This window comes from Ovis aries, chromosome 9 (genome assembly GCF_016772045.2).
Source record: "Ovis aries strain OAR_USU_Benz2616 breed Rambouillet chromosome 9, ARS-UI_Ramb_v3.0, whole genome shotgun sequence".
Classification (NCBI taxonomy): domain Eukaryota; kingdom Metazoa; phylum Chordata; class Mammalia; order Artiodactyla; family Bovidae; genus Ovis; species Ovis aries.
In genome coordinates, this window is record NC_056062.1 from 4,520,787 (window position 1) to 4,545,000 (window position 24,214).

The 24,214-nt window shown below is 44.2% G+C and overlaps 1 protein-coding gene across 1 annotated transcript in view; it reads left to right on the forward strand.

Moving 5' to 3' along the window:
• The first annotated feature begins 1,641 nt into the window (after positions 1-1,641).
• The window catches only part of LMBRD1 (LMBR1 domain containing 1), a 144,223-nt gene continuing 121,650 nt past the window's right edge, over positions 1,642-24,214 (forward strand). Inside the window, exons 1-2 of the mRNA XM_015097695.3 lie at positions 1,642-1,822; positions 11,827-12,003. Coding sequence (XP_014953181.2) covers positions 1,745-1,822; positions 11,827-12,003 — 255 coding nt within the window. The 5' untranslated portion in view covers positions 1,642-1,744. The remainder of the gene's footprint in view (positions 1,823-11,826; positions 12,004-24,214) is intronic.

Consider the following 24,214-nt stretch of genomic DNA (forward strand, 5'->3'; position numbering starts at 1 on the left):
GTATCTCTAATTTTCTTGACAAGATCTGGCCTGGCATTGTCTTAAGGCTCTCCTCCAAGCTAGCAGGCCTTTAGTAGAGTAATAGGAGAGTTTAGCATGGAGAGGCAGAGTTTAAGTGACCACAGTGTTTCCTGCAGCTGGTGGGGGGATTTCCAAGTGGCCTCCTAGAGTAGAGATGTCTCTACAGTTCACTTTTAGGAAACCATGAGGGCAGTCTCTGGAAAAGTGAATGGCCTGCAGGAGAGTCACAGTCAAACATGGGCAAGTTCAGAGAGCAAGAAGCCACCTTTGATGTTACATGTCACAGTAAAACTATCTTGTCTATTTTCTTCTTCCCTCATATTGTCCAGGAAGGGAAACACTGCACTCCTTCCATTCAGCAGGATTCCAACCCAAAACAGATCTTGGTTAGGGGATAACATCACCACATAATGCATTGTAAAGAGATGTGAGATTCATACATAGAGTTGTGGTTAAATTACAAGTACATTTTGCTCATTTCACTGGTTAACAGTGTCCCCACACTCCAGTGGACCCAGGCAGGCCATCTCAGGACCATTCCCTGTGCTTCACTTTGGGTCTGTGTGGATTACCTCATTCACTTTCAAACATTATAATTATAATATATATTATATGAAATCACAGCTTCTAGTGAGAAGTATGTTCAGAAAGTATAGTACCATTAGGGTATAAAGTTATCATGGAAATCCACAGGCATGTAGAGATTTAAGTGTGCTTAGTCTGGCACCCCACTCCAGTACTCTTGCCTGGAAAATCCCATGGATGGAGGAGCCTGATGGGCTTCACTCCATGGGGTTGCGAAGAGTCGGACACGACTGAGCGACTTCACTTTGACTTTTCACTTTCATGCATTGGAGAAGGAAATGGCAACCCACTCCAGTATTCTTGTCTGGAGAATCCCAGGGATGGGGGCGCCTGGTGGGCTGCTGTCTATGGGGTCGCACAGAGTCGGACACGACTGAAGCGACTTAGCAGCAGCAGCAGCAGCAGCAGTCACTGTCATCCGACTCTTTGTGACCCCAAGGACTGTACAGCCTGCCAGGTTTCTCTGTGAATTGGATTCTCCAGGTAAGAACACTGGAGTGTGTTGCCATGCCCTCCTCCAGGGGATCTTCCCAACCCAGGGATGGAACCCAGGTCTCCCAAATTACAGACAGATTCTTTACCGTCTGAGCCACCCTACAAAGGCCATAACATCCCACGATAAGACAGCGTCCACCTCAGCAGCTACTCAGGCTGGGCCCAGGTGCCAGCAAATCAGAAAGTCATTTGGGCAGCTGGGAAAGTCTGCCATTCCTACAACCTGGGGAGGCGTTCTGCTAATTGAGCGGCTCTTCTGCCAAGGAGACTAGGGAGATTCTTCCCTTACAATGGCAGTGGAAGCCCCTGAAGCGACTTGCCTCTGTTGACAAACCTGCTGCTTAGCCCGTGGGCGCCTGGGCGTTTCCGGACAGCAGCCAGTTACGTGACGCCGCTGGGAGACTACGCCTTTCAGAACACATCACCGCCCGCTGCCGGCCGTGCATGACGTCACGGCGCCCCGACGCGCCCCGCCCCCGGCCGCTGTCGCCAGGGGCCGCTAGCAGCGGGTCTCCTAGGCAACCAGCGCTCCGCCCCTTCGCCCCTTTAACCTTTAGGGTGCGCGAGCGCCGCGTCGTGCGCGGGTTCGTCCCTCCCCTTTCTTGTCCCCGCTTCACCGGGGCTGTCCCGGCCGGAAGCGAAGATGGCGGCGGCGGCGGCTGCGGGCGCGGCGTCCGCCGAGCTGGTGATCGGCTGGTGCATCTTCGGCCTCCTTCTCCTGGTAGGGGAGGCGCTTGGCGTGACCCGGGGCCTGGCCGGGGTACGGGGGCGGCCCCGCCGCTGGCAGCCGGGGCCCCGACTTCCTCGTCCCGCCTCTCCGGCTCCGGCGGCCGCCGCGAAGGCGCCGGGTGGGGGCGGGCCGCGGGAGGGGCGCGCCGGTGGCCGGCTGCGGGCTCCGGGTGGTCCCCGGGGCGCAGCCAGTGCCCCGGACTCGGGCCTGAACAGAGGCCCCTGCGCACGGGGGAGCGGAGCGCCGAGAGGACGGGCCCCGGAGGCAGGCAGCTCCCGCCTGCGCGCGTCCCGCGGGCGCCGCGTCGTCGGCTCGCGAGCCGGCTGTGCGCTTGGAGAGGCTCCACCGTGTCCCAGCCTTTAGGGCCGTGGGGTCCGCAGCCTTCTCTCCTCCATTGTATGGTACTGCCTTGGTGACGTGCGTTCTGACGCCGGCTTTCGCCTTCCTTCCTGGTCTTTGATGGCTGAGACACCTGTGCCGCGGAGTTGGGGCCCTGGTTACTTCCAGGGTCAGGGTCTGTGTGCCCACCTCTCTGACTTCATCCCAGCCGCCTGACTCCTGCTTATCCAGGCAGCAAAACGTGGGTCAGGTGGCCTAGCTTTTATTTCCGTGACCCATGTTAAAACCCTTTTAATTGGGAGTTCAGTTTATTTCTCTTCGTTCCCCTCCCCAGTCTCACTTCCCGGTAGTCTTCAGCCCAACCTGTTGTTTCTTCAGTGTCCTGAAGTATTAATGCCACTTGTCAGTAGGGAAACAACAAAATCAAACCAAAAAGAAAAAAAAAATCCAGTTTACTTCTTGAAATCAAAATTTGCCTCATTTTACTTTACTTTCTAGATTCTGTTACCGTGTCTGCAATCTGTATAGTATGTTTTTTCTTGTAAATGTTGCAACAGAAACTGCATCCTTCATGCAGTGTGTGAAAACTTGAAAAGGCTTCTTTTGTAGCCTTTACCACCTGCCCAGAAAGTAATGCCTTTACCTTGGAACATGTTTTTTTCTGCTTGGAGAAAGGGAAAGACCTGAAGTTGGCTTTGGTTTCCACAGCCTGTACTTGGGCTATTCCAGACTATTGTATTCACTTGACTTTGTAGGGGAACAAAATTTGACACCCCAAAATGTCTCTCTGGCATGGGGATTAGTTTAGACTGGTTATTTGTAAGAAATGGAAGACTCAGGAAATATTTCTTTTTACATCTGCCTTAGCCTCTGGAAGAATTTGGATCAGGGCCCTGTCTCCAAAGTAAGTTTTATAACCAGAGATACCTGCAAAGAATGTGGGCTAGGTTTGGTGAGCCTAGAGCTGAGAGAGCCCCTCTGTGTCCTTTTGTCCCTGCCTGGCCCAGCAAAAGTTAGTTTACCAAACTTTAGCTTTCTACTTGCATGTGAAGTGCCTTCCTCCCAGTTCAGGTCCCAAGGCATCACTTCCAGCATCCTCTGTCTATAGCTGAAGGTGGTATTTAAAGTGAGGGCTTTGGCCATTTTGTTAAGTTTTCTTGGGTACTTCCCCTTTACAGTATCAGTTCAGTTCAGTCGCTCAGTTGTGTCTGACTCTTTGGAACCCATGAATTGCAGCACGCCAGGCCTGCCTGTCCATCACCAACTCCTGGAGTTCAACCAAACTCATGTGCTTTGAGTAGGTGATGCCATCCAGCCGTCTCAAACTCTGTCGTCCCCTTCTCCTCCTGCCCCCAATCCCTCCCAGCATCAGGGTCTTTTCCAATGAGTCAACTCTTCACATGAGGTGGATAAAGTATTGGCGTTGCAGCCTCAGAATCAGTCCTTCCAGTGAACACCCAGGACTGGTCTCCTTTAGGAGGGACTGGTTGGGTCTCTTTGCAGTCCAAGGGACTCTCAAGAGTCTTCTCCAGCACCACACTTCAAAAGCATCAATTCTTCGGCGCTCAGCTTTCTTCACAGTCCAACTCTCACATCCATTCACCACCACTGGAAAAACCATAGCCTTGACTAGACGGACCTTTGTTGGCAAACTAGTATCTCTGCTTTTAAATATGCTATCCAGGTTGGTCATAAGTTTTCTTCCAAGGAGTGTCTTTTAATTTCACGGCTGCAGTCACCATCTGCAGTGATTTTGGAACCCCAAAAAATAAAGTCTGACACTGTTTTCACTGTTTCCCCATCTATTTCCCATGAAGTGATGGAACCAGATGCCATGATCTTAGTTTTAAGAATGTTGAGCTTTAAGCCAACTGTTTCACTCTCCACTTTCATTTTCATCAAGAGGCTCTTTAGTTCTTCATTTTCTGCCATAAGGGTGGTGTCATCTGCATATCTGGTTATTCATATTTCTCCCGGCAATCTTGATTCCAGCTTGTGCTTCTTCCAGTCCAGCATTTCTCATGATGTACTCTGCATATAAGTTAAATAAGAAGGGTGACAGTATATAGCCTTGACATACTCCTTTTCCTATTTGGAACCAGTCTGTTCCATGTCCAGTTCTAACTGTTGCTTCCTGACCTGCATACAGATTTCTCAGGAGACAGATTAGGTGGTCTGGTATTCCCATCTCTTGAAGAATTTTCCACAGTTTATTGTGATCCACACAGTCAAAGGCTTGGGCATAGTCAATAAAGCAGAAATAGATGTTTTTCTGGAACTCTCTTGCTTTTTCCATGATCCAGTGGACGCTGGCAATTTGATCTCTGGTTCCTCTGCCTTTTCTAAAACCAGCTTAAACATCAGGAAGTTCACTGTTCACATATTGCTGAACCCTGGTCTGTACAGTATACATGTTATTAAATATTTGATTTTCTCCTGTTGATCTAGCTTGTGTCAATTTTAATTGTTAGACCAGGCAAAAGAACTTAAGAAGGAAAAGTAAATTTCTCCCTTCTTGACAGTTTAGAGGAAAACAAAGGAGCACATAACCTGTATCAAAGTTCAGGGAGAATAATTTGGCAATTATCAATGAATAAACATTTCAGATACAGCAGTTATGCTATAAATTGTAGGAGGATGCAAATAAAATGTGACCTTTAAGAGGGCCTGAAGATAGGTGGGAAAATAAGAATTCTTGAAACAGGTCTATTAAGTACTGAAAACCAAAGTATGATTTTAAAATTAAATAGGACTTGAGAGAATAAAGAACAGTTTTGGGAGAGTGTGGAATAGAGGCAAACTTTGGATAGAAAAGGAAGGGAAAGCATTTAAGTTGGTGATATTACAGCAGGAACAAAATAAAATGAAAATAGAATTAAAGGTTTGAAATTAGATGTTTAGAATAGGACTAAATTAGTAATGAGGGCCATTGCTTAATTTTCTGGAAATCTCTTTAATTTGTGGATTATTAGATGAGAACTGGATTCTCATGTCTGCTTCTGCATCCAACATTTTGAGAGGTTGCCAGGAGATTTTAGTGATACGTAGTTGGAAGCAGAGTATCTTTTAGGTCATTGTGACATTGTTCAGTATAATATTACATCAAAACTTAGTAAGTAGAAGCTGCTTAGTATGAAATATGGGATTTGAAACCCTATCCATGAACTTTTGTTCTTTCCCCTATATGTGGTTTTATAATATGATGCATTTGGTCATTTAGGAAATAACTGGTTCACTGAGCTAAGCAGATCTTCGAAATAACGGATATATTTCATTACATAAATCAGATATCACATCCATCAGTATCACCACTGATCTTGTCAGAAGAAATGTCTCAGAAATAAGTAGTGAGAAATTGCCAAGCTCACAGTCTTGGATACATAGTCATTTGCGCTTTCAAGTGAAAATGTTGTTTCTTGGAAATAGTGCCTCCTTTGGCTTTCAGCTCTTAACATAGGATGCTTTTCCTGGAGACAGCCATCTCTACTTGAGCACATTCACATTTTCCTCCATGGATTATTAAAAAAGTCAGGGGCTAAAGTGTAATAAAATTGACATTTACTGCTTTGTTGATAGTAGTTTTAAGTTAAATAGTCTTCTTTTATTTCCTTCTGTGAGTGTGTGGTGGTTAAAAAAAATAGTCACTACCGGCACGTTTGGTTCCATTGTTTTGATTTGTGCTTAATTGGCCAGCAGTTTTCCTCACCATTGGGTTTCCCTGGTGGCTCAGCTGGTAAAGAATCCATCTGCAATGTGGGAGACCTGGGTTCCATCCCTGTTGGGGAGATCCCCTGGAGAAGGGAATGGCTGCCCACTCCAGTATTCTGGCCTGGAGAATTCCATGGACAATGTATAGTCCATGGGGTGGCAAAGAGTCTGACAGGACTGAGTGACTTTTCCCACCATAACTTATGTACCACGAGTTAAATATCAATGTGGAAAGGGCAGATGACATTTTAGTAGTATTGTGAGAACAGTTTTCAAGTTGCAGATCCCCAGAAAGAGTTGTGGGGCTGCCAGGGGTCTGAGGACTTAACACTTGGAGAACTGCTGCCACTCTCCTGTTAAAAGATTCAGAACACTGAAACTGACAGCTTTTGTAATCTTGGGCAAACAGGATGGGCTTCATTTTCTTCTGTCACATAAGGAAAGGTTAGACTTGGCTCCTCCAAGCCTATAATTTAACTGTTCACATTTACTATATTAAATCTAGCCCTTCACCCTAGTCCTCACCCCCATAGGATTGTCAATAATTTGGCTTACACCATCTCTCAAATTGCATTTCCCATTACTGTTTAAGGTTGAGTCTCTGTTTCTGTAAAGCAAGTTCTTTTTGTTACTCCAAGTGAGGGGATCATCTGGGAACTTGTTAGAAATAAAATATGGGGCCCTAGCCCTGGAGAATCAGAATCTGCAGTTTGACAAGATCTCAAGTGGCATGTGTTCCTTGATTCTCACTCCTGCCTCTGCCCAGGTACTTCTCCACCTTGACTGCTCATTACAGACACCTGGGGAGTATTAAAAGCCCTAATGCACAAACCAGTTAAGTCAGAATCACTTGGGAGGGGTTGGGGACTGCTCTAAATCTTTCGTTATGACTGTTAGCAGAATTATATATTAGTTTCTCTAAAATGTTATTTCATATGGCATTTAATAATAATTGCTGTTCTTTGTTGAGCAATTACTAGCCCAGGCACTGTGCTAAAGTCTTTACATTCAGTTCCTATAACCTGCTATGAAAGAAATATGCTTATCTTACAGATGAGGACAGTTGGTTTATTTTATGATGTAGTGTAACTATTGATAGATTTAACCTGAAAACAAAAAGCTCTTTGGGGTCTGTTTTAATAAAGTTTCCCCAAACCCCTGAAAGTTTGGGAACCTCCGGCTTAGCTGTTTGCCCAGGTTGCTCTCTTCCTGCTCGGCTGCCTGTTATCGGCAAGCTCCTTCCTCTTCAGTAATGCCTGCCGCTTCAGACTTTGTACAAGTGCAGATATTCTTCAAGTCCAGCAAAAAGTTTATTCTGTTTTTTGTCTGAGCTGCTGCTAAGGATAGAAAGGCTCATCTTCCAGTGACTTCCAGAATAATTTGGGAAAGCTATATTTGTCAATTTAGAAACAAACCCATGAAATATTAATATAAGTAACATTTTATAAAAGAATATTTTCCAAAACAAAATGAAATTAGTAAATTGTTAAGAATTTGAATAAAGGTCTTTTTCCGTCCGTTTTTCCTTCTTCCCTCCCTACATTTCCTTTTATTTCTTTTTCTCCAACATCCATGTTCTGAAGTGCACATTTTTCTTTTCACTTTATTTTTTCCTGCTGTTCTGACACCAGCTGAAATGTTAGTAATGTAAAGAAATTACATGCAACAACTTGGATGGATTTCAAATTCATTAAGTTAAGTAAAAGAAGCTTTACTCAAAAGACATACTGTGTAAGTACATTGACATTCTAGAAGAAGCAGAAGCTGTGGGCACAGATAATAGATAGTGGTTCTCAAGGGCTAGGGAGTGGTGCACTTAGTCACTCCATCATGTCTGACTCTCTGTGAACCTGTGGACTATAGCCCACCAGGCTCCTCTGTCCAAGGGGGTTCTCCAAGCAAGAACACTGGAGTGGGTTGCCATGACCTCCTTCAGGGGATATTCCCAACCCAGGGATCGAACCCAGATCTTCTGTATTGCAGGCAGATTCTTTACCAACTGAGCCAGAGGGAAGTGGAAGAGGGGTTAATTATGGAGGGGCAAAGGAGGTTTTTCTGCAGTGATGGAACGGTTCTTTTCTGTTGATTGTGGTAGGAGAATTTAGAAACTATAACTAGTTAGGTGGTGTTCCTAGTTCATTTCTGGCTCCTGAAGTATGATACCCAAAAGGGAAGTAATGTTACATGAAAAACTAGGTTTGCCTTTTGATGAGTGTTGAGCTAGCAGACACAACCAAGCCAAAGATCAGGAGAAGGGAGAACACTGGGGGTCTTTCCTAAGCCAGTCCTCATCAGCAAGATTGGGGAAGTTTAAAGCTAAGGGTCATACATATTCATGAAAGGGCTTGGGTCTTAGACAGAATCCAAGGAGGGTCAGAAAAGATTAGCATCATCCCTCAGATTCCAGTTGATCTCATAGTTGAACACTTTAGCACATTCTCTAAAACAGACCTGGGAGTGTTTACAACTGATGTACTGTCTTTGCTGTACTTACTTCTCTTGCTTGATAGAGTCATTTGCTTCTGCATCATTTTGTTCCCTCTAGATCTTTAATTACTGAGATCTGTCCAAGGGCAAGCATTGTGGCCAGGCTTAGATCAGAAAGTAGCTTATGCCAAAAATGGCTTCTCATATGTCAAGAAAGCCATGCCTGGATCTCTTTCTCTAGGGAACCCATACGTTGTCTGCACCAAAAGTTAAACCTGTTGAAAAGCGTGAAAGGACAGAACAAAGCTTGTGTCCCAGTGCTTTTATAGAGCTTACTTAAAACCTTGATTTTCAAGTTTGCCTCAGATTGGGATCCTCTGTGCTGATGCCTGGAGAAGCCTCAGTCTCTGATGAAAGTGATTTGGGGGAGGCCGTAAAGAAATTTTAAGTTTTTACCAAGGGGATTCTAACACAGCCAAGGTTTAGAATCACCCATTTAGGATCTGGCTGCCATCCCCTCAAAGTGTAGTCTCTGGACCAGCATCAGCCTTCCTGGGAACTTGTTACGAATACAGGTTTTCTGGACCCTCTCCAGACCTATTGAGTTAGAAACTGCTATAGTGGCCCTCCAGAGAATTCTGATGCCAGAGTAAAGTCCTTTACTACCTGGGTCCAGCCCCGGTGGATCCAGGGTAATTCAAAGCGGGGATGGCGTGGCGAGGAAAAACTTATTTATTTAATTAGAAATATAAAAGAAATTAAGAGGAAATAGTATAGTAGGAAATTTAGTGGAGAAAAGAGGCTGAATAACTTGGTTTACAGGGAAAGCCAATAAAACTTCAGGACAAGAAGTTTGCACCATCTACGTTAGGCCACCGGCACTCATTTGAATAGCGGAGGGTGCCCCTCCTTGGGCTCCCTCTCTCACGGGACTTAGAAGCCAGGGCAAGTAAGTAGACATGGCGAGCCTCCACGCCCCAGATGGAAATTCAGCCAGAAAAAGAGAAGGAGAATAGACCACACGGGGGAAACCAGTCTTTTCAGTGACTGGCCCCTCCTCTATTGTCCAGAACGGCCTTTCATACCTTTTTTTGAATATAGAGATCAGTGGATAATATAAAATTCAGCAGTATCAGCAGCCCTGACTCTTATCGAGACCAGGCTTTCTCTCTGCATACCTAGTTGTATACATAAGTCTTTGGTGATTTACATCATCTTCTGGCCAGAAGGCTAATAAACATTTTATGGCCCTTTTCTGATAAGGGTTTGTCAACCAGAAGACTTATTTGTGTTGTTCTTCCCAAAGTCTGGTGCCACTCTCAGAAAGCACTAAATAAAGTTACATTCTTACATAGCAAGGATACAGCAATTTATAACAAGTAAAAGGAGTACAGTGATTTATAACAAAGAGAAAAGTAATTAACTCAAAAGTCTAGTGTTGCTAACGTCAAAACTACTATCTTCCTTTTTCTGTATCCCAGTTACATTGATTAATACCCTCCAGGTGCCTAAAAGATGAAGAATATGGAGGCCTGGCAGCAGTCGTTGACTCAACAGTGAAAACCCATCACCAATATAATTTTTAGCTCTTTAGAAAAGGCTCTGTATCTTTAAGATGCTTCAAGCTTTGTGCCTCTCGCAGTTGGGGGGCTGTAAGCAATTCACAAATTGTAAAAAGTCCGGAGGAATCTGTCAGGCAAGTTAGAGAGCCATCAGAGGGGTTTGAGCTGAAATATTCCTTTCATATGCAGGAGACTGAAGCCCTAAGTTAACTTTTTCCAGAGAATGTCAGAAGAGTGGAAAAACACAGTACAATAAGGCAGGCAGACTCACTCTGGTTTTTGGGGGTAGATGTTCAGGAAAACTCAGGGGGAACCCCTGAAGTCAGATCACGCCTTTGCATTTTGTCGGGCTGCCTTCCTCATGACCTTTGCCATGGGCGGGATTCCTCACGCTGGCTCCTGGCACTTTACTCTGTGTTAATTTCTGGAAAGATGTTGGTGTAATCTGATGGATGACAGATGGCAACCTCAGTACCTCTGAGTGTACTTTTTCCCCTGGAAAGTTCCTTGTAATGCACATGCACCCATTTTCAGTGTTCATTCTTCTTTGTGTGTGTTAGTTGCTTAGTCATGTCCGACTCTTTGCAGCCCCATAGACTGCAGCCCACCAGGCCCCTCTGTCCATGGGATTCTCCAGGCAAGAACACTGGAGTGGCTTGCCATTTCCTTCTCCAGCAAAAACTATAGAAAGAGAGAAAGTGAAGTCACTCAGTTGTGTCCGACTCTTTGTGACCCCGTGGACTGCAGCCCACCAGGCTCCTCCATCCATGGCATTTTCCAGGCAAGAGTAGTGGAGTGAGGTGCCATTGCCTTCTCGTCTTCTTTATTTAACACCCTTTAAAATGTGAATTACAGTATAATCCGTTGATTGCATGGTGATTGTTGACAGTTAACCTTTAGCTGAATGATACTCTTGAACTGTCACAAAGGGACAGAAGTTAATTTCAGTTTGGGTGGTGTTTTGTGATGCTTCTGTGGTAAGAACAGGATAGAACAACTTTTTTTAAAATTAATTAAATTTTTTTTTTTATTGAAGGATACTTGCTTTACAGATATTGTTGTTTTCTGTCAAACCTCAACATAAATCAGCCATAGGTATACCTATATCCCCTCCCTTTTGAACCTCCCTCCCATCTCCCTCTCCATCCCACCCCTGTTTGAGTTTCTTAGCCATGTAGCAAATTCCCATTGGCAATCTATATGGTAATGTAAGTTTCCATGTTCTTTCCATACATCTCACCCTCTCCTCCCTCTCCTTATGTCCACAAATCTATTCTTTATGTCTGTTTCTCCACTGCTGCCCTATAAGTAAATTCTTCAGTACCATTTTTCTAGATTCCATGTATATGTCTTAGAATATGATATTTATCTTTCTGTTTCTGACTTACTTCACTCTGTATAATAGGTTCTAAGTTCATCCACTTCATTAGAACTGACTCAAAGGCGTTCCTTTTTATGGCTGAGTAATATTCCATTGTGTATATGGATAACAGCTTCTTTATCCATTCAGCAGTTGATGGACATCTAGGTTGCTTCATGTTCCGGCTGTTGTAAATAGTGCTGCAATGAACAATGGGAAACAACTTTCAGTTACATCTCCTTTAGCTTGGGAAAATGTATAGGGAAAAGTATTCAGAGGTGGTTACAACTGTAATGTGTCAACCATTAATGGTCATACTGTTTGTGAGGAAATATGTAACTGAGCACTGTTATCAACAACCTTTGCTTGTGTTTTTGGTGTCTTGGCACCCCAGTGATGATGTACTGCTTTAATGAACTTGGCTTTGAAAATTATAAATCCTGACTAAGTTTATAAGGGGTGGGGGACTTCTCCGTGCACATCTGAAAGCATCTTTACTTCACATAAAGTGTCCCACCGGGAACTTTAAAACACGTTCTAAAATCAGTATTAGAGCATAGATAAGGCAATAACAAAACATTTCCTTCTGTCTGTTTCAGGCTATTTTGGCGTTCTGCTGGATATATGTTCGCAAATATCAGAGTCAGCGGGAAAGTGAAGTTGTCTCCACCATAACCGCCATTTTTTCCCTGGCCATTGCACTGATCACATCAGCACTTCTTCCAGTGGATATATTTTTGGTCTCTTACATGAAAAATCAGAATGGTACATTTAAGGTAATTACTTTGTCGTTTCATATTTTTGGCAGTTAAGTGTGTAATTAAATGTGTAGCAGTGCAGGGTGTGCTGTGTTTTACTGTTGTCTCTGGGAGGCTGAAGATGTGACAACTAATGTGGAACAGACTGTTCACTGATTCACAACCATCCAGGAAGTCCTTTTGTCAATCAAAAACTTTGCCAAGTGATCACAATAGGTTTTATTTTTGTGCCTTGAGTAGCTCCCTTGAAGTCTGACTGGAATTCCATTATCCAGTTAAGATAATTTAGAAGGACCTTTGTTAGTGGCTGATTATGGTCTTCATCTCTGTGTCATGTTGAAGACCCCGAGTCACTGCGATGCAGGCTGCAGAGGATCAGACCCGAGTTCCAGTCTTGGCTCCTCACTACCTAGTTTGTGTCTTTGGCCAAACTGAACTTTTCTGGACTTCATGTTCCTTATATTTAAAATGCATGGTGTTAGACTAGAAGGCTTCTGAGTTCCTTTTCAACTATTCAGTTATTTATTCAACTTATTTAGTGTAAACTCTGAGATAGAAAGTGTATCTTGTTTGTTTCTAGGTGCCCAGTGTCTGACACGTAGTAGGTACTTAAATATTTGAATGAAATGTTATTTTAATTATCTCAGTAATGCATGGTTCCAAAATAACTTCCTGAATTGGGCCAACAGGACTTAAATAATTTCATAATTTTTTTGAGTTAGGTTTGGCTAGATTCCAATTGCTGTGAAAACTCCATTTCTTTTCTATAGGTTAGTCATTCATTTAGCAAGTATTAATTGAGCTCTTAGTTTGTGCTGAATGCTGTGGAGAGATAGTAACTAGTGTCCATAGAGTACTTGGTGTGTCAGACCCTCTCCTAAATGGTTTACATATCTTCATGTCCCAACAGCCCAATGAGGTAGATAGTGTTATCTCCGTTTTCATAGAGATAGGCAGGAAGCCAAGGTTCAGAGAGATGACATAACCCATCTCAGGTCTGGGGTTTGAATATGCTGTTACTGGGATTTCCTATATGCAGTGTATAATTATTGTTTAAGCAGGAGAGTTTTTTTAATTTTTAAATTTAGAATATTTGGTTTGTTTAGATTTTGTGGAATTACATTTTCATCTGGAAATTTATAAAGTATTTTAATGAAATTATGAGCTTTCCCTTAGATCATGTAGTTGTTCTGGGACCACACTTAGTTTAGTAATCAGTTTTTAGACACTAGTTTTTTTGTTATATTTATTTATTTTCAGTTTGTGAGATTACATTATACTTGTTCAAATAAGACTTTAGGAATTCACCTGCCTAAAGAAACAAAAGTATATCCCCTTAAGACTTATGACATTTATTCTATTAAATGCTTCATTAGAGAAGAAAATGTTTAGCTGTAGTTAGTGTGCTTATTTTATGTTTGTTAAATCTATTTGAATCCTGAGAAACCTTCATGCAGGTCAAGAAACAACAGTTAAGAACAGACATGGAACAATGGACTTGTTCAGAATTGGGAAAGCAGTATGACAAGGCCGTATGTATATTGTCACCCTTGCTTATGTAACTTCTGTGCAGAATACATTATGTGAAATGCTGGGCTGTGTTATGCTCCGAGCCCGTATCTCTGAACCGACCGAGAGAGAGCAAGTCCACCACGGAAATGCAAGGGCAAGAAGGGAGTTTATCTCTAGCGCGCTAGGGCCCAAGTCTCATCCCACACAAGGGAATCCGACAAGAGCCCCGAACAAAGGAGTATGGCGGCTTATATACAGGCAGTTCTTTGTCTCAGTTACAGGAGTAGCTGGCGTTACATGATTGGCCAGGCAGGATGAGCGCATATCCTGTCTCTTTCTGGTAAACATAACTCAGGTCCTAGAGCCCATCGTTTGGTCCCTAACATTCCCCCCTGTCCTTAGATCATATAGAGGAATCTTCCTCTCGGTCTTGAGACACAGTTTGATATTGTTGTCGAAGCACAAACAGCTGTACAGTATTTATGCGTTTTTTACAAAGGCTACAAGTCTATTGATAGTACATGGGCCAAAGGTAAGCATTAGTAAAAGTATTAGCAGGGGTCTCAGCAAGGTGGAGATTAGGGTGGTCAACCAAGGGGATTGTTGAAACCAAGACTCAAACCATCTTTGTTGAGCCTCACGTTTTCGTTTACGTTGGGCTAGTCCCTCTCTTCTTTTGGCCATAGATTTTTTAACTATTTTTGTGTGATCAGCATAAAAACAACACTTTTTTTTTAGGGCAGCACAGAGTCCCCCCTGAATCTCCCCACAGATCTTTTAGTTATGTCTGGGCACACCTGGACATGCCCAGAATGCATGATTTTTGAGCTTGCCCCTCTTTTAGGGTACATTTACCACCGGCTTAAGGTCAGAGTATAAGTCTGGCCACCAAGTATCTGGTGGATGTATTGCGGTGGTGGAGTTAAGCATCTCACGTGTTGGTCTATTTTGCAGCTTTCAGGTGATTCTGACGGGTTGGTGCAGGTTCACGCTGGCAGCTTTGGAGCAGAGTAACATGGTCATCCATAACATGGTCTAGACGAGTTGTCTTGGTCTTGTCGACGACGCCGGAGCTTTAGCCTCGGGGTGGACGGGTGTAGAGACGCTTTTTATTTTTTTAGCGTCTCCTTGTTTTGCTGAAGTAGCTGGGCGTACGTGGTTGCAATGTACCCAAGGCCCGATACCGTCAACCTTTAGGGCAATTGGGTGGTAAGAAGAACAACATAAGGACCCTTTTATTTGGGTTTTAGTGCCTTGGTTTGGTGCCTTTTGACCCATACCCAATCTTTTGGGCCAATGTCATGTGAGGGAATAGTTTTTTTATTTTGACCCACATGCATTTTTTGGAGCAGTTTTTAGACATGAGAGTGCACCTTGCTTAAGGCCATCAAGGCCTCTTAGAATTGTCCCAATGTGGGAGGCAGTAGTTTTTTTCCTTTAAATATTGGACATATGGGGGAGGTCTCCCATACAGAATTTTAAATGGAGTCAGATTAAGTTGATAAGGAGTATTACGAGCACGGAAGAGGGCGAAGGGAAGGAGGGTCACCCAGTCCCTGCCAGTCTCTATAGCCAATTTAGTTAAAGTTTTTTTTAGAGTCTGATTTATTTTTTTTATTTGCCCTGAGCTCTGTGGACTGTATTTACAATGTAACTTTTATTTAGTCCCCAGGGCTAGGGCAAGGCTCTGAACTATTTGACTCACAAAAGCAGGTCTATTATCAGAGCCGATGGTCACTGGCAGGCCAAACCTGGGAACTATTTTTTTTTTTTTTTAATCTTTTTTGCCACTATCATCGCGGTTTCTCCCTTTGTAGGAAAAGCCTCCACCCACCCTGAGAAGGTATCCACCAACACTAACAAGTACCGGTAACCATACTTGCCTGGCCTTACCTCGGTGAAATCTATTTCCCTGTGTTGCCCTGGTCCTTTTCCCCGATACCTCAGTCCTGCATGTTGTCCTTTTCCTGGCCTCATCTGTTGACATGCCTTACAAGCATGCACTATGTTTTTTACAGTTGTCTGGTGCCAGGGAAATCACAGGCGCGCAGTTTGAAAGAGCATCAGAGTCTTTTTTTCCTCCCAGATGAGTAGACAAGTGTAAAGGTTCACATAGTTGCTGTCCCAACTGAGCAGGGAGTATCAAGTAGCTGTCTGAGTCTCGGTTCCATCTATCTTTACCTTTTTGAAGGTTGGTGTGTTTTTGGATCTGAGCAAGGTCTGTGGATGAATACTCAGGGGTTGGGGGCAGAGTTTCCATGCCTGGAGGTGGAAGTCCGATCGCCGACACAGGGGTGATGAAATCAGCTACTTTTTGAGCTGCCAGGTCTGCGGCACGATTTCCTCGTGCCGTGGGGCTGTCACCCTTTTGATGTTTAGGTATGTGTACTATTGACAGAGCCCGAGGCATCTGTACAGCCTCTAAAAGTCTACGGATTTTAGGCAAGTTTTTAATTTTTTTTTTTTTAGCTGTCAAAAACCCCCGTTTCTGATATATCGGGCCCTGGATGTGTACCGTGCCAAAAGCATAGCGACTGTCAGTGAAAATAGTCATTTATTTTTTTTTGGCTCTCTCTAATGCTTGAATCAGGGCAATTAACTCTGCCTTTTGTGCTGAGGTATCCGGGGGAAGGGCCTCTGCCCATATTGTCTGTCCAGAGTCATCTACTACTGTGGCTCCCGCCCGTCTCTGTCCATCTTTCACATAACTGCTGCCATCTGTGAACCATTTTAGCTCACTGTTATCCAGTGGAGTATCGGTTAAGTCCTTTTGCATTGCTGTTACCCCGGCCAGTATCTCATCACAATCATGGAGGGGGCTATTTTTCTCCAGATTGGGCAAAAGAGTGGCCAGATTTAGAGTGTAGGGCGTTTGGAAATGAATCCGTGGGGTGTCAAGTAGCAAGGCCTGGTAGTGCGTCAAGCGGGCATTAGAAATCTATTTACCTGGGGGTTGCTTTAAAACTCTCTCTATGGCATGAGGAGTGTAGACCAAGAGTCTCTGTCCATAAGTCAGTTTATCAGCATTGTGGACTAAGAGCGTGGTGGCCGTGATGATACGGAGGCAAGGTGGCCATCCGGCTGCCACTGGGTCCAGTCTCTTGGAAAGGTAAGCTACAGGTCGCTTCCGTGGTCCTCATCTCTGTGTCAGTACCCCTTTTTTTATCCCCCGCTTTTCATCTACAAATAATTGGAAAGGCTTAGATGGATCAGGGAGGGCAAGGGCAGGAGCTTTTAGCAAGGCTCGCCTGAGCTCTTGGAAGGCCTCTTTTATTGGCTCAGTCCATTTTTAGTCCTTGTTTTTTTTGGTCCCTTTATATAGGGGCCTGGCCTTTTCTGCAAACCCCAAGATCCATAACTGGCAATATCCCACAGTTTCCAGAAATTCTCTCACTTGTCTAGGGTTAGCTGGCTCAGGGATCTGGAGGATGGTTTCTTTCACAGCCTGTGTTAGCCACCTCTGGCCCTGTTTTATCTTACAACCGAGGTATGTAACCTCTTGCTTGGCAATCTGGGCCTTTTTGGCACTAGCCCTGTGACCTAAAGTCCCCAAGGTTTGGAGAAGGTCACCTGTTGCCTCTTGGCACTCTTTCTCTGTAGCCACTGCCAGCATAAGGTCATCAACATATTGTAATAAAACAATGGTAGGGTGTTCAACCCGATACTCATGGAGGTCTTTGTCCAGGGCCTCATTAAATAACGTGGGTGAGTTTTTGAAACCCTGTGGTAAGCGAGTCCATGTCAGCTGCACAGGGGTCTGACCACCGTCTTTTTGCCATTCGAAGGCAAAGATTTCTTGGCTTACGGGGGCAAGAGGCAAACTGAAAAAGGCATCTTTTAAATCTAAAACAGTGTACCAAATGTAGTTTGGAGGCAAGTTGCTTAGCAATGTATAAGGGTTAGGAACCATAGGATGAATATCATTTACCCGTTTGTTGACTTTTCGTAGATCTTGAACTGGTCTAAAATCAGTTTTCCCAGGCTTTTTTACAGGCAACAGGGGAGTGTTCTATGGGGACCGGCACCTTTTCAGGACCCTAGCGTCTATGAGGCATTGTATATGAGGAGTAATTTTTTTGTCGAGCCTCTTGACTCATGGGATACTGTCGTACCCTCACCGGGGAAGCACTGGCTTTCAGTTCCACAATGATAGGGGGCCTCTGTTTGGCCAGTCCCATTTCTGCTCTTTCAGCCCAGGCCTGAGGGTATCTTTGAAACCCTGGCTGTATTTTGGGGCTTATTGTCGCTGGGGCCTCTGGCAAGTAGAGTCTGTATTTATCTTTTAATGCCAGAGACAGGACCTGAAGAGGATGCCCGGTCCCATCTAGAACCGACACTTGTCCGTGGTTGAAATGAATTTGGGCATTTACTTTAGACAGTAAATCCCTTCCCAACAAGGGCGCTGGACACTCAGGTATCACCAGAAAAGAATGGGTCACCTGGTGGGCCCCTAAGTTCACTTGCCGTTTTGTAGTCCATCCATATCGTTTAGTCCCGGTTGCTCCCTGCACCCAGCTACTTTTTTTAGACATGGCTCCATCTTTTTGGTTTAAGACTGAGTATTGGGCTCCCGTGTCCACCATGAAGCCAACCAGTTTTTCCTCCACATTTATAGTTACCCAGGACTTGGGGAGGGGCTTCGAGCCCTGACCCCCCCCAGTCGCTATCCTCACCCGCGTAGAGGATATGACTGTCTAGGGAGGGAGTCTTGTTTTTGGGGTTTTGGGGCCCCCTTTTTAGATTTTTTGGGGGGGGCATTTATTTTTTTAATGTCTAAACTCTTTACAAAATGCACATTGGTTTTTTTTTTTTTTAACCTTACGCATTGTCGTTTTTTTTTTAGTTTTTGAGTCTAATTTTTTTTTTTTTTTTTTTTGGAACCTGTTTTTGTTTTTAACCCCAGCAAAAAATATTTGGGCCAGCTCTTTTTGATTTTTATGTTTGTTTTTAGTTCTAAATTTTTTTTTTTTTAATGTGGTCTTCTTTCTCTTTTGGGGTCTCTCTATGATTAAAAACTTTCTCAGCTGTCTTCACTAGATCTTGCAAGGATTGCTTACTTAACCTCTCTATCTTTTGTAACTTTTTTTTAATATCGGGGGCTGCTTGATTTATAAATGTTAACATAACTGCCGCTCGTGACTCATCTGCCTGTGGGTCCATAGGGGTATACTGTCTAAAAGCTTTTATTATCTTTTTTAGGAAGGCTGCTGGGCTCTCATTTGGCTCTTGTCTCACTGAATTTATTTTGGCCAAATTAGTTGGCTTTTTGGCGGCCCCTCTAAGGCCAGCCATGAGAGTCTGACGGTACACTCGGAGATGCTTCCTACCTTTAGCACGTTCGAAGTCCCAGTTGGGTCGCACCAAGGGGAACCCCTCCTCAATGAGGTTAGGCTGTATTGTGGGCCTCCCATCCACCCCTGGCACATTTTTCGGGCTTTTGACAGGATCTGTTTGCGCTCCTCTGTAGTAAAAAGTACCTGTAACAGTTGCTGACAATCATCTCAAGTGGCATTGTGAGTAAACAGGATAGACTCTAAAAGATCAATAAGACCCTGTGGTTTTTCAGAGAAGGAAGGAGTCTGGGTTTTCCAGTTGTACAAATCACTACTGGAGAAGGGCCAATACTGATATGTCTGTTCTCCACCCTCTCTGGCTGGCCCCGCCCGAACTGGAAACGCATGAACAGTGGAGGAGGGAACCTCCGGGTCTTTTTTCGCTACGCCGGCCATTTTTTTTTGCCTTTTTCCGAGTTCCCTAGGCGGGGCCCCTCTTTTTGGGAGGAGCTGAAGGCTTGGTTCTCTTTCTGGCTTTTCCCGATGAAACCTGTGGAACCTGTGGAAGCAAGGGGAAGAGGGAAGGGACGTGAGGGGCTGAAAAACAAAAGGTTTTAGCCAGGCCAGGGGGTTTTCCACCAGGTCCTGTCAGACCAAAATGTATGGAGTTTGGTCTAGCTGGGTGTCCCAAAGGGTAGGGGGCGAGCACCTTCTCTCTGACCACTTGAATAGTAGGCAGGCTGAAGGTGCCTTTTTGTGGCCAACTGACATCAAAAGCAGGCCACTCGGCAGAACAAAAAGTTACTAACTTGCTTTTTTCACCAGCAATGATAGATTTTGTGCTCTAGACTTGAAATCAGAGAAGTGGTTAATCATAAGAGACAAAGGAGTAGAAGTTGTTTGTCCCATGATCACAGAAAAGTACACTGGGAGCCAACAGAGCACACAAAGAGCAACACAGACACCACGAATAGACAAACAGATAACAAACGCAAGGTGGCCACCGACAATGCACTCAGTCTTACCTGCAAGATGTTCACAGAGCCAGCTGCCTCCCCAGCACGAAACCGGGCCCCGGCCTTACGCTGACTTAATCCAGTATCAGAGCCAGCCGCCTCCCCAGCACGAAACTGGGCCCCGGCCTTACGCTGGACTTGCCTCTGCACTTTACACCCAGATGCCTCCCCAGTACGATACTGGGCCCCGGACTTAATCTGGGCTTTTGCAACATTAGCACCGGTGCTCAGAGCTCTTATCTCCTAACGAGGTTATTTCCTTTTACTAGGAGAGTTGTCCTCTCTGGCGGGACAGAGATCCCGGACGAGCCCCCAAATGTTATGCTCTGAGCCCGTATCGCCGAACCGACTGAGAGAGAGAGCAAGTCCACCATGGTAATGCAAGGGCAAGAAGGGAGTTTATCTCTAGCGCGCTAGGGCCCAAGTCTCATCCCACACAAGGGAATCCTACAAGAGCCCCGAACAAAGGAGTATGGCGGCTTATATACAGGCAGTTCTTTGTCTTAGTTACAGGAGTAGCTGGCGTTATATGATTGGCCAGGCAGGATGAGCGCGTATCCTGTCTCTTTCTGGTAAACGTGACTCAGGTCCTAGAGCCTGTCGTTTGGTCCCTAACAGGCTGGATGAACCACAAGGTGGAATAAACATTGCGAGGAGAAATATCAACAACTTCAGATAATGCAGATGATATCACTCTAATGGCAGAAAGTGAAGAGGAACTAAAGAGCCTCTTAGGAGGGTGAAAGAAGAAAGTGAACAAAATGGCTTAAAACTCAACATTCAAAAAACTAAGATCATGGCATCCAGTCTCGTCACTTCTTGGCAAATAGATGGGGGAAAAAGTGAAAATAGTGACAGATTTTATTTTCTTGGGCCCCAAAATCAATTTGGATGGTGATGCAGCCATAAAATTAAAAGATGCTTGCTCCTTGGAAGGACAAAGCTAGACAGCCTATTAAAAAGCAGAGATATCACTGTTGACAAAGGTCTATCGTCAAAGCTATGGTTTTTCTAGTAGTTATGTACAGATATGAGAGGTGGACCATGAAGAAATCTGAGTACTAAATAAGTGACAGTTTCAAATTGTGGTGCTGGAGAAGACTCTTGAGAGTCCTTTGGACAGCAAGGAGATCAAACTAGTCAATCCTAAAGAAAATCAACCCTGAGTATTCATTGGGAGGACTGATGATGCTGATACTGAAGCTCCAGTACTGTGGCCACTTGATGTGAAGAGTCAGCTCATTGGAAAAGACCCTGATACTGGAAAAGATTGAAGGCAAAAGGAGGGGGTGACAGAGGATGAGATGGTTAGACAGTATCACTGACCTCAGTGGGCATGAGTTTGAGCAAACTCTGGGAGAGAGAGAAGGACAGGGAAGCCAGTGCTGCAGTTCATGGAGTCGCAAAGAGTCAGACATGACTTAGTGACTAAACAACAGCAAAAATTTAAATGCGGCACCAGTAATTACACGGGAAAATTTCCATGTTAAGGTTTTTCCTCTCTTTTTTAAAAACTTTTTCATTATCGAGGGATTCATTCAGCAATTGTATGGCCTTTGTCATAGCTTACGGTGAATGGTGTTGGATTCGTGATCTCCAAAGAAGACATAGCTTCGGGACCAGGAACCAGGCTTGATCACTCAAGAGTTTTTGTGCAGCAGAGTTTTATTAAAGTATAAAAAGGGACAGAGAAAGCTTCTGACACAGACCTCAGAAGGGGGATGAGAGTGCCCCCCTCGCTAGTGTTAGCAAGGGAGTTATATACTTCTTTAATTGGTTATTACAATAAAAAGAATGTTTCAAGGTGGTAAAGATCTTACTAGACCCACTCCTATAACTTATATTTTAAGATAACAGGATTAGCTAGAAGGTTTTCAGGAAGGAGAAACTGTCCTCAAGCAGGGTACATTGTTGTTTTATAATCCTTGGTACAGAGTTTAAAGTGAGTTGTTTGTTATGTAATCATCAGTTCTGGGCTTAAAGAAAAAAATGTTTTATGTGACTGAGGAATGTAGACAAAAAAAGATGTTTGTCCTTTCCTCCTCCTTGAGAATTCCAGACCCCCTATTTCCACTTTGAGATCTCTAGACTCCTTTCTCCTCCTTGGGGACCCCAGACTTGTTATCAGCCTTCCCAGGAATTCCCTCCTTTCATTCCCTCCTTTTCTTTTAGGAGAATAATGTTGCCAAGGGAAAGGGGCGTTGTTTTCATTGCATAACTACTTCCTGCTGTTGAGGGGCATAATCGCTAAATTGTTGAAGCAACATATTCTGCTAAACCCTCATATGGAGGGTCTCTGATCCGAGGGCCTCAAGTAATAGTTGGAGGAGGCTGTGCCGCTCATAGGAGCTTGGACAACCATTTGTAACTTAAAAGCTTTCAGACGGTTAGAAACAAACCACATTTTACAGTTACAGATGTAAGGCAAAATAGTCATTAAACCAAGTTAAAACCTAATCAAAATTATGTCCATAGTTAAGGTTCAGTTCAGTCGCTCAGTCGTGTCTGACTCTGTGACCCCATGAATCGCAGCACACCAGGCCTCCCTGTCCATCACCAACTCACGGAGTTCACTCAGACTCGTGCCCATTGAGTCAGTGATACCATCCAGCCATCTCATCCTCGGTCGTCCCCTTCTCCTGCCCCCAATCCCTCCCAGCATCAAAGTCTTTTCCAGTGAGTCAACTCTTTGCATGAGGTGGCCAAAGTACTGGAGTTTCAGCTTTAGCATCATTCCTTCCAAAGAAATCCCAGGGCTGATCTCCTTCAGAGTGGACTGGTTGGATCTCCCTGCAGTCCAAGGGACTCTCAAGAGTCTTCTCCAACACCACAGTTCAAAAGCATCAATTCTTTGGTGCTCAGCCTTCTTCACAGTCCAACTCTCACATCCATACATGACCACTGGAAAAACCATAGCCTTGACTAGACGGACCTTAGTCGGCAGAGTAATGTCTCTACTTTTGAATATGCTATCTAGCTTGCTCATAACTTTTCTTCCAAGGAGTAAGCATCTTTTAATTTCATGGCTGCAGTCACCATCTGCAGTGATTTTGGAGCCCCCCAAAATAAAGTGTAATATGTTATACCAGTCCATCTTAGGATTGCCTGTTGTCATCACAGAGTTGAAGAAAGTCTTTTCCTGGAAGTGGAGAAACCCACCATGGGAAGTCTTTAATTGATGAGAAGGGGGAGTGCTCCACAGAGCCAGCAATTTTGATTTCAGTATTATGGAATACAGTGTAGAAATGAGCCCAGGACAGGAACACGTTGTCTTGAGGGTCAAATAGCAGGCTCAGGACTTTTGGAGTCAGCAGAAGCAAGCTCACATAGATTCTCAGACCCATGTCCGTTCCTGGCTCAAACACTGGCTTGTTTGACTCAAAGGCTGGATCAGGAGTTAACCTCCCAGTAATGTCTGTTGAAAAGGCTGAAAGCTGAGTCACATGGTTAGTTCTAAGGCTTTAGGATCTATGACAATATCTGTGTGCAAAACCAGTCTGTTATTGAGGTAATCCCATTTTTCGGGGGCAGGTCATACCCTCATTATTAAAGGTATGGGTAAAACTAAACCAACTCTCTTTGTGTTTCCTGAGTTAGCTTACCAAGATGCCTCTTAATAATGTCATTAGTCTTCTCAACCTTTCCTGAAGATTAGGGTCTCCAGGAACAGTGTAAGTGATGCTCTGTTCCTAGAGCTTTTGACACTCCTTGAGTTACAGCAGCTTTAAAGATGGAGTCATTGTTGCTCTGAACTTTAGAGTCTAAGATCCTACTTACATCATGAGAAGTCAGTACATTAAGATTTCGCCCATTAGTAAACTTAGGAGCTTTAGGCATTAGCAAAACAGTAGTAGCAATTACCCTTAAGCAATGTGGCCGTAGCCTTTTTGCAGTAACAAACAAACTAAACTCAGATTCTGTGGGCAAACTCAGATTCTGTGGGCAAACTCAGAGCGGGAGCCTGCAAGAGAGCAGTTTGAAGAGCCTTGAAAGCCCTTTGAGTCTCTGAGGACCAAACCAGCTTGTCGGTTTGGGCCTGCTGAGTCTCAGTTAGAAGTGTATGTAAAGGCTGGGTAAGTTCCCCATAACCCAGAATCCAAATGAGGCAATAGCCTATAATGCCCCCAAATCCTCTCAATCATCTTAAAGTCATAGGCAGAGGATGATTTAGTATAGATTCAATTCTAGAAAGCAAACTTCAGATCAATGACTGAAAAATATTTGGTTCAGTCAGAAATTTCAGACAATGAAGTATCGGGATTAGGCACTTACTATGTGTATATCTTGAACAAGTCTCCATTTATCATTTAACTTTCCCTTACACCCAAGATAGGAGTGCTGCATGCACTGTTACAGGGGATTAATAGTCCTTGTTCCTCTAAATTTTCAGTGATGAGTTTTAATCCTTTCTTAACCTCAGGTTTTAAT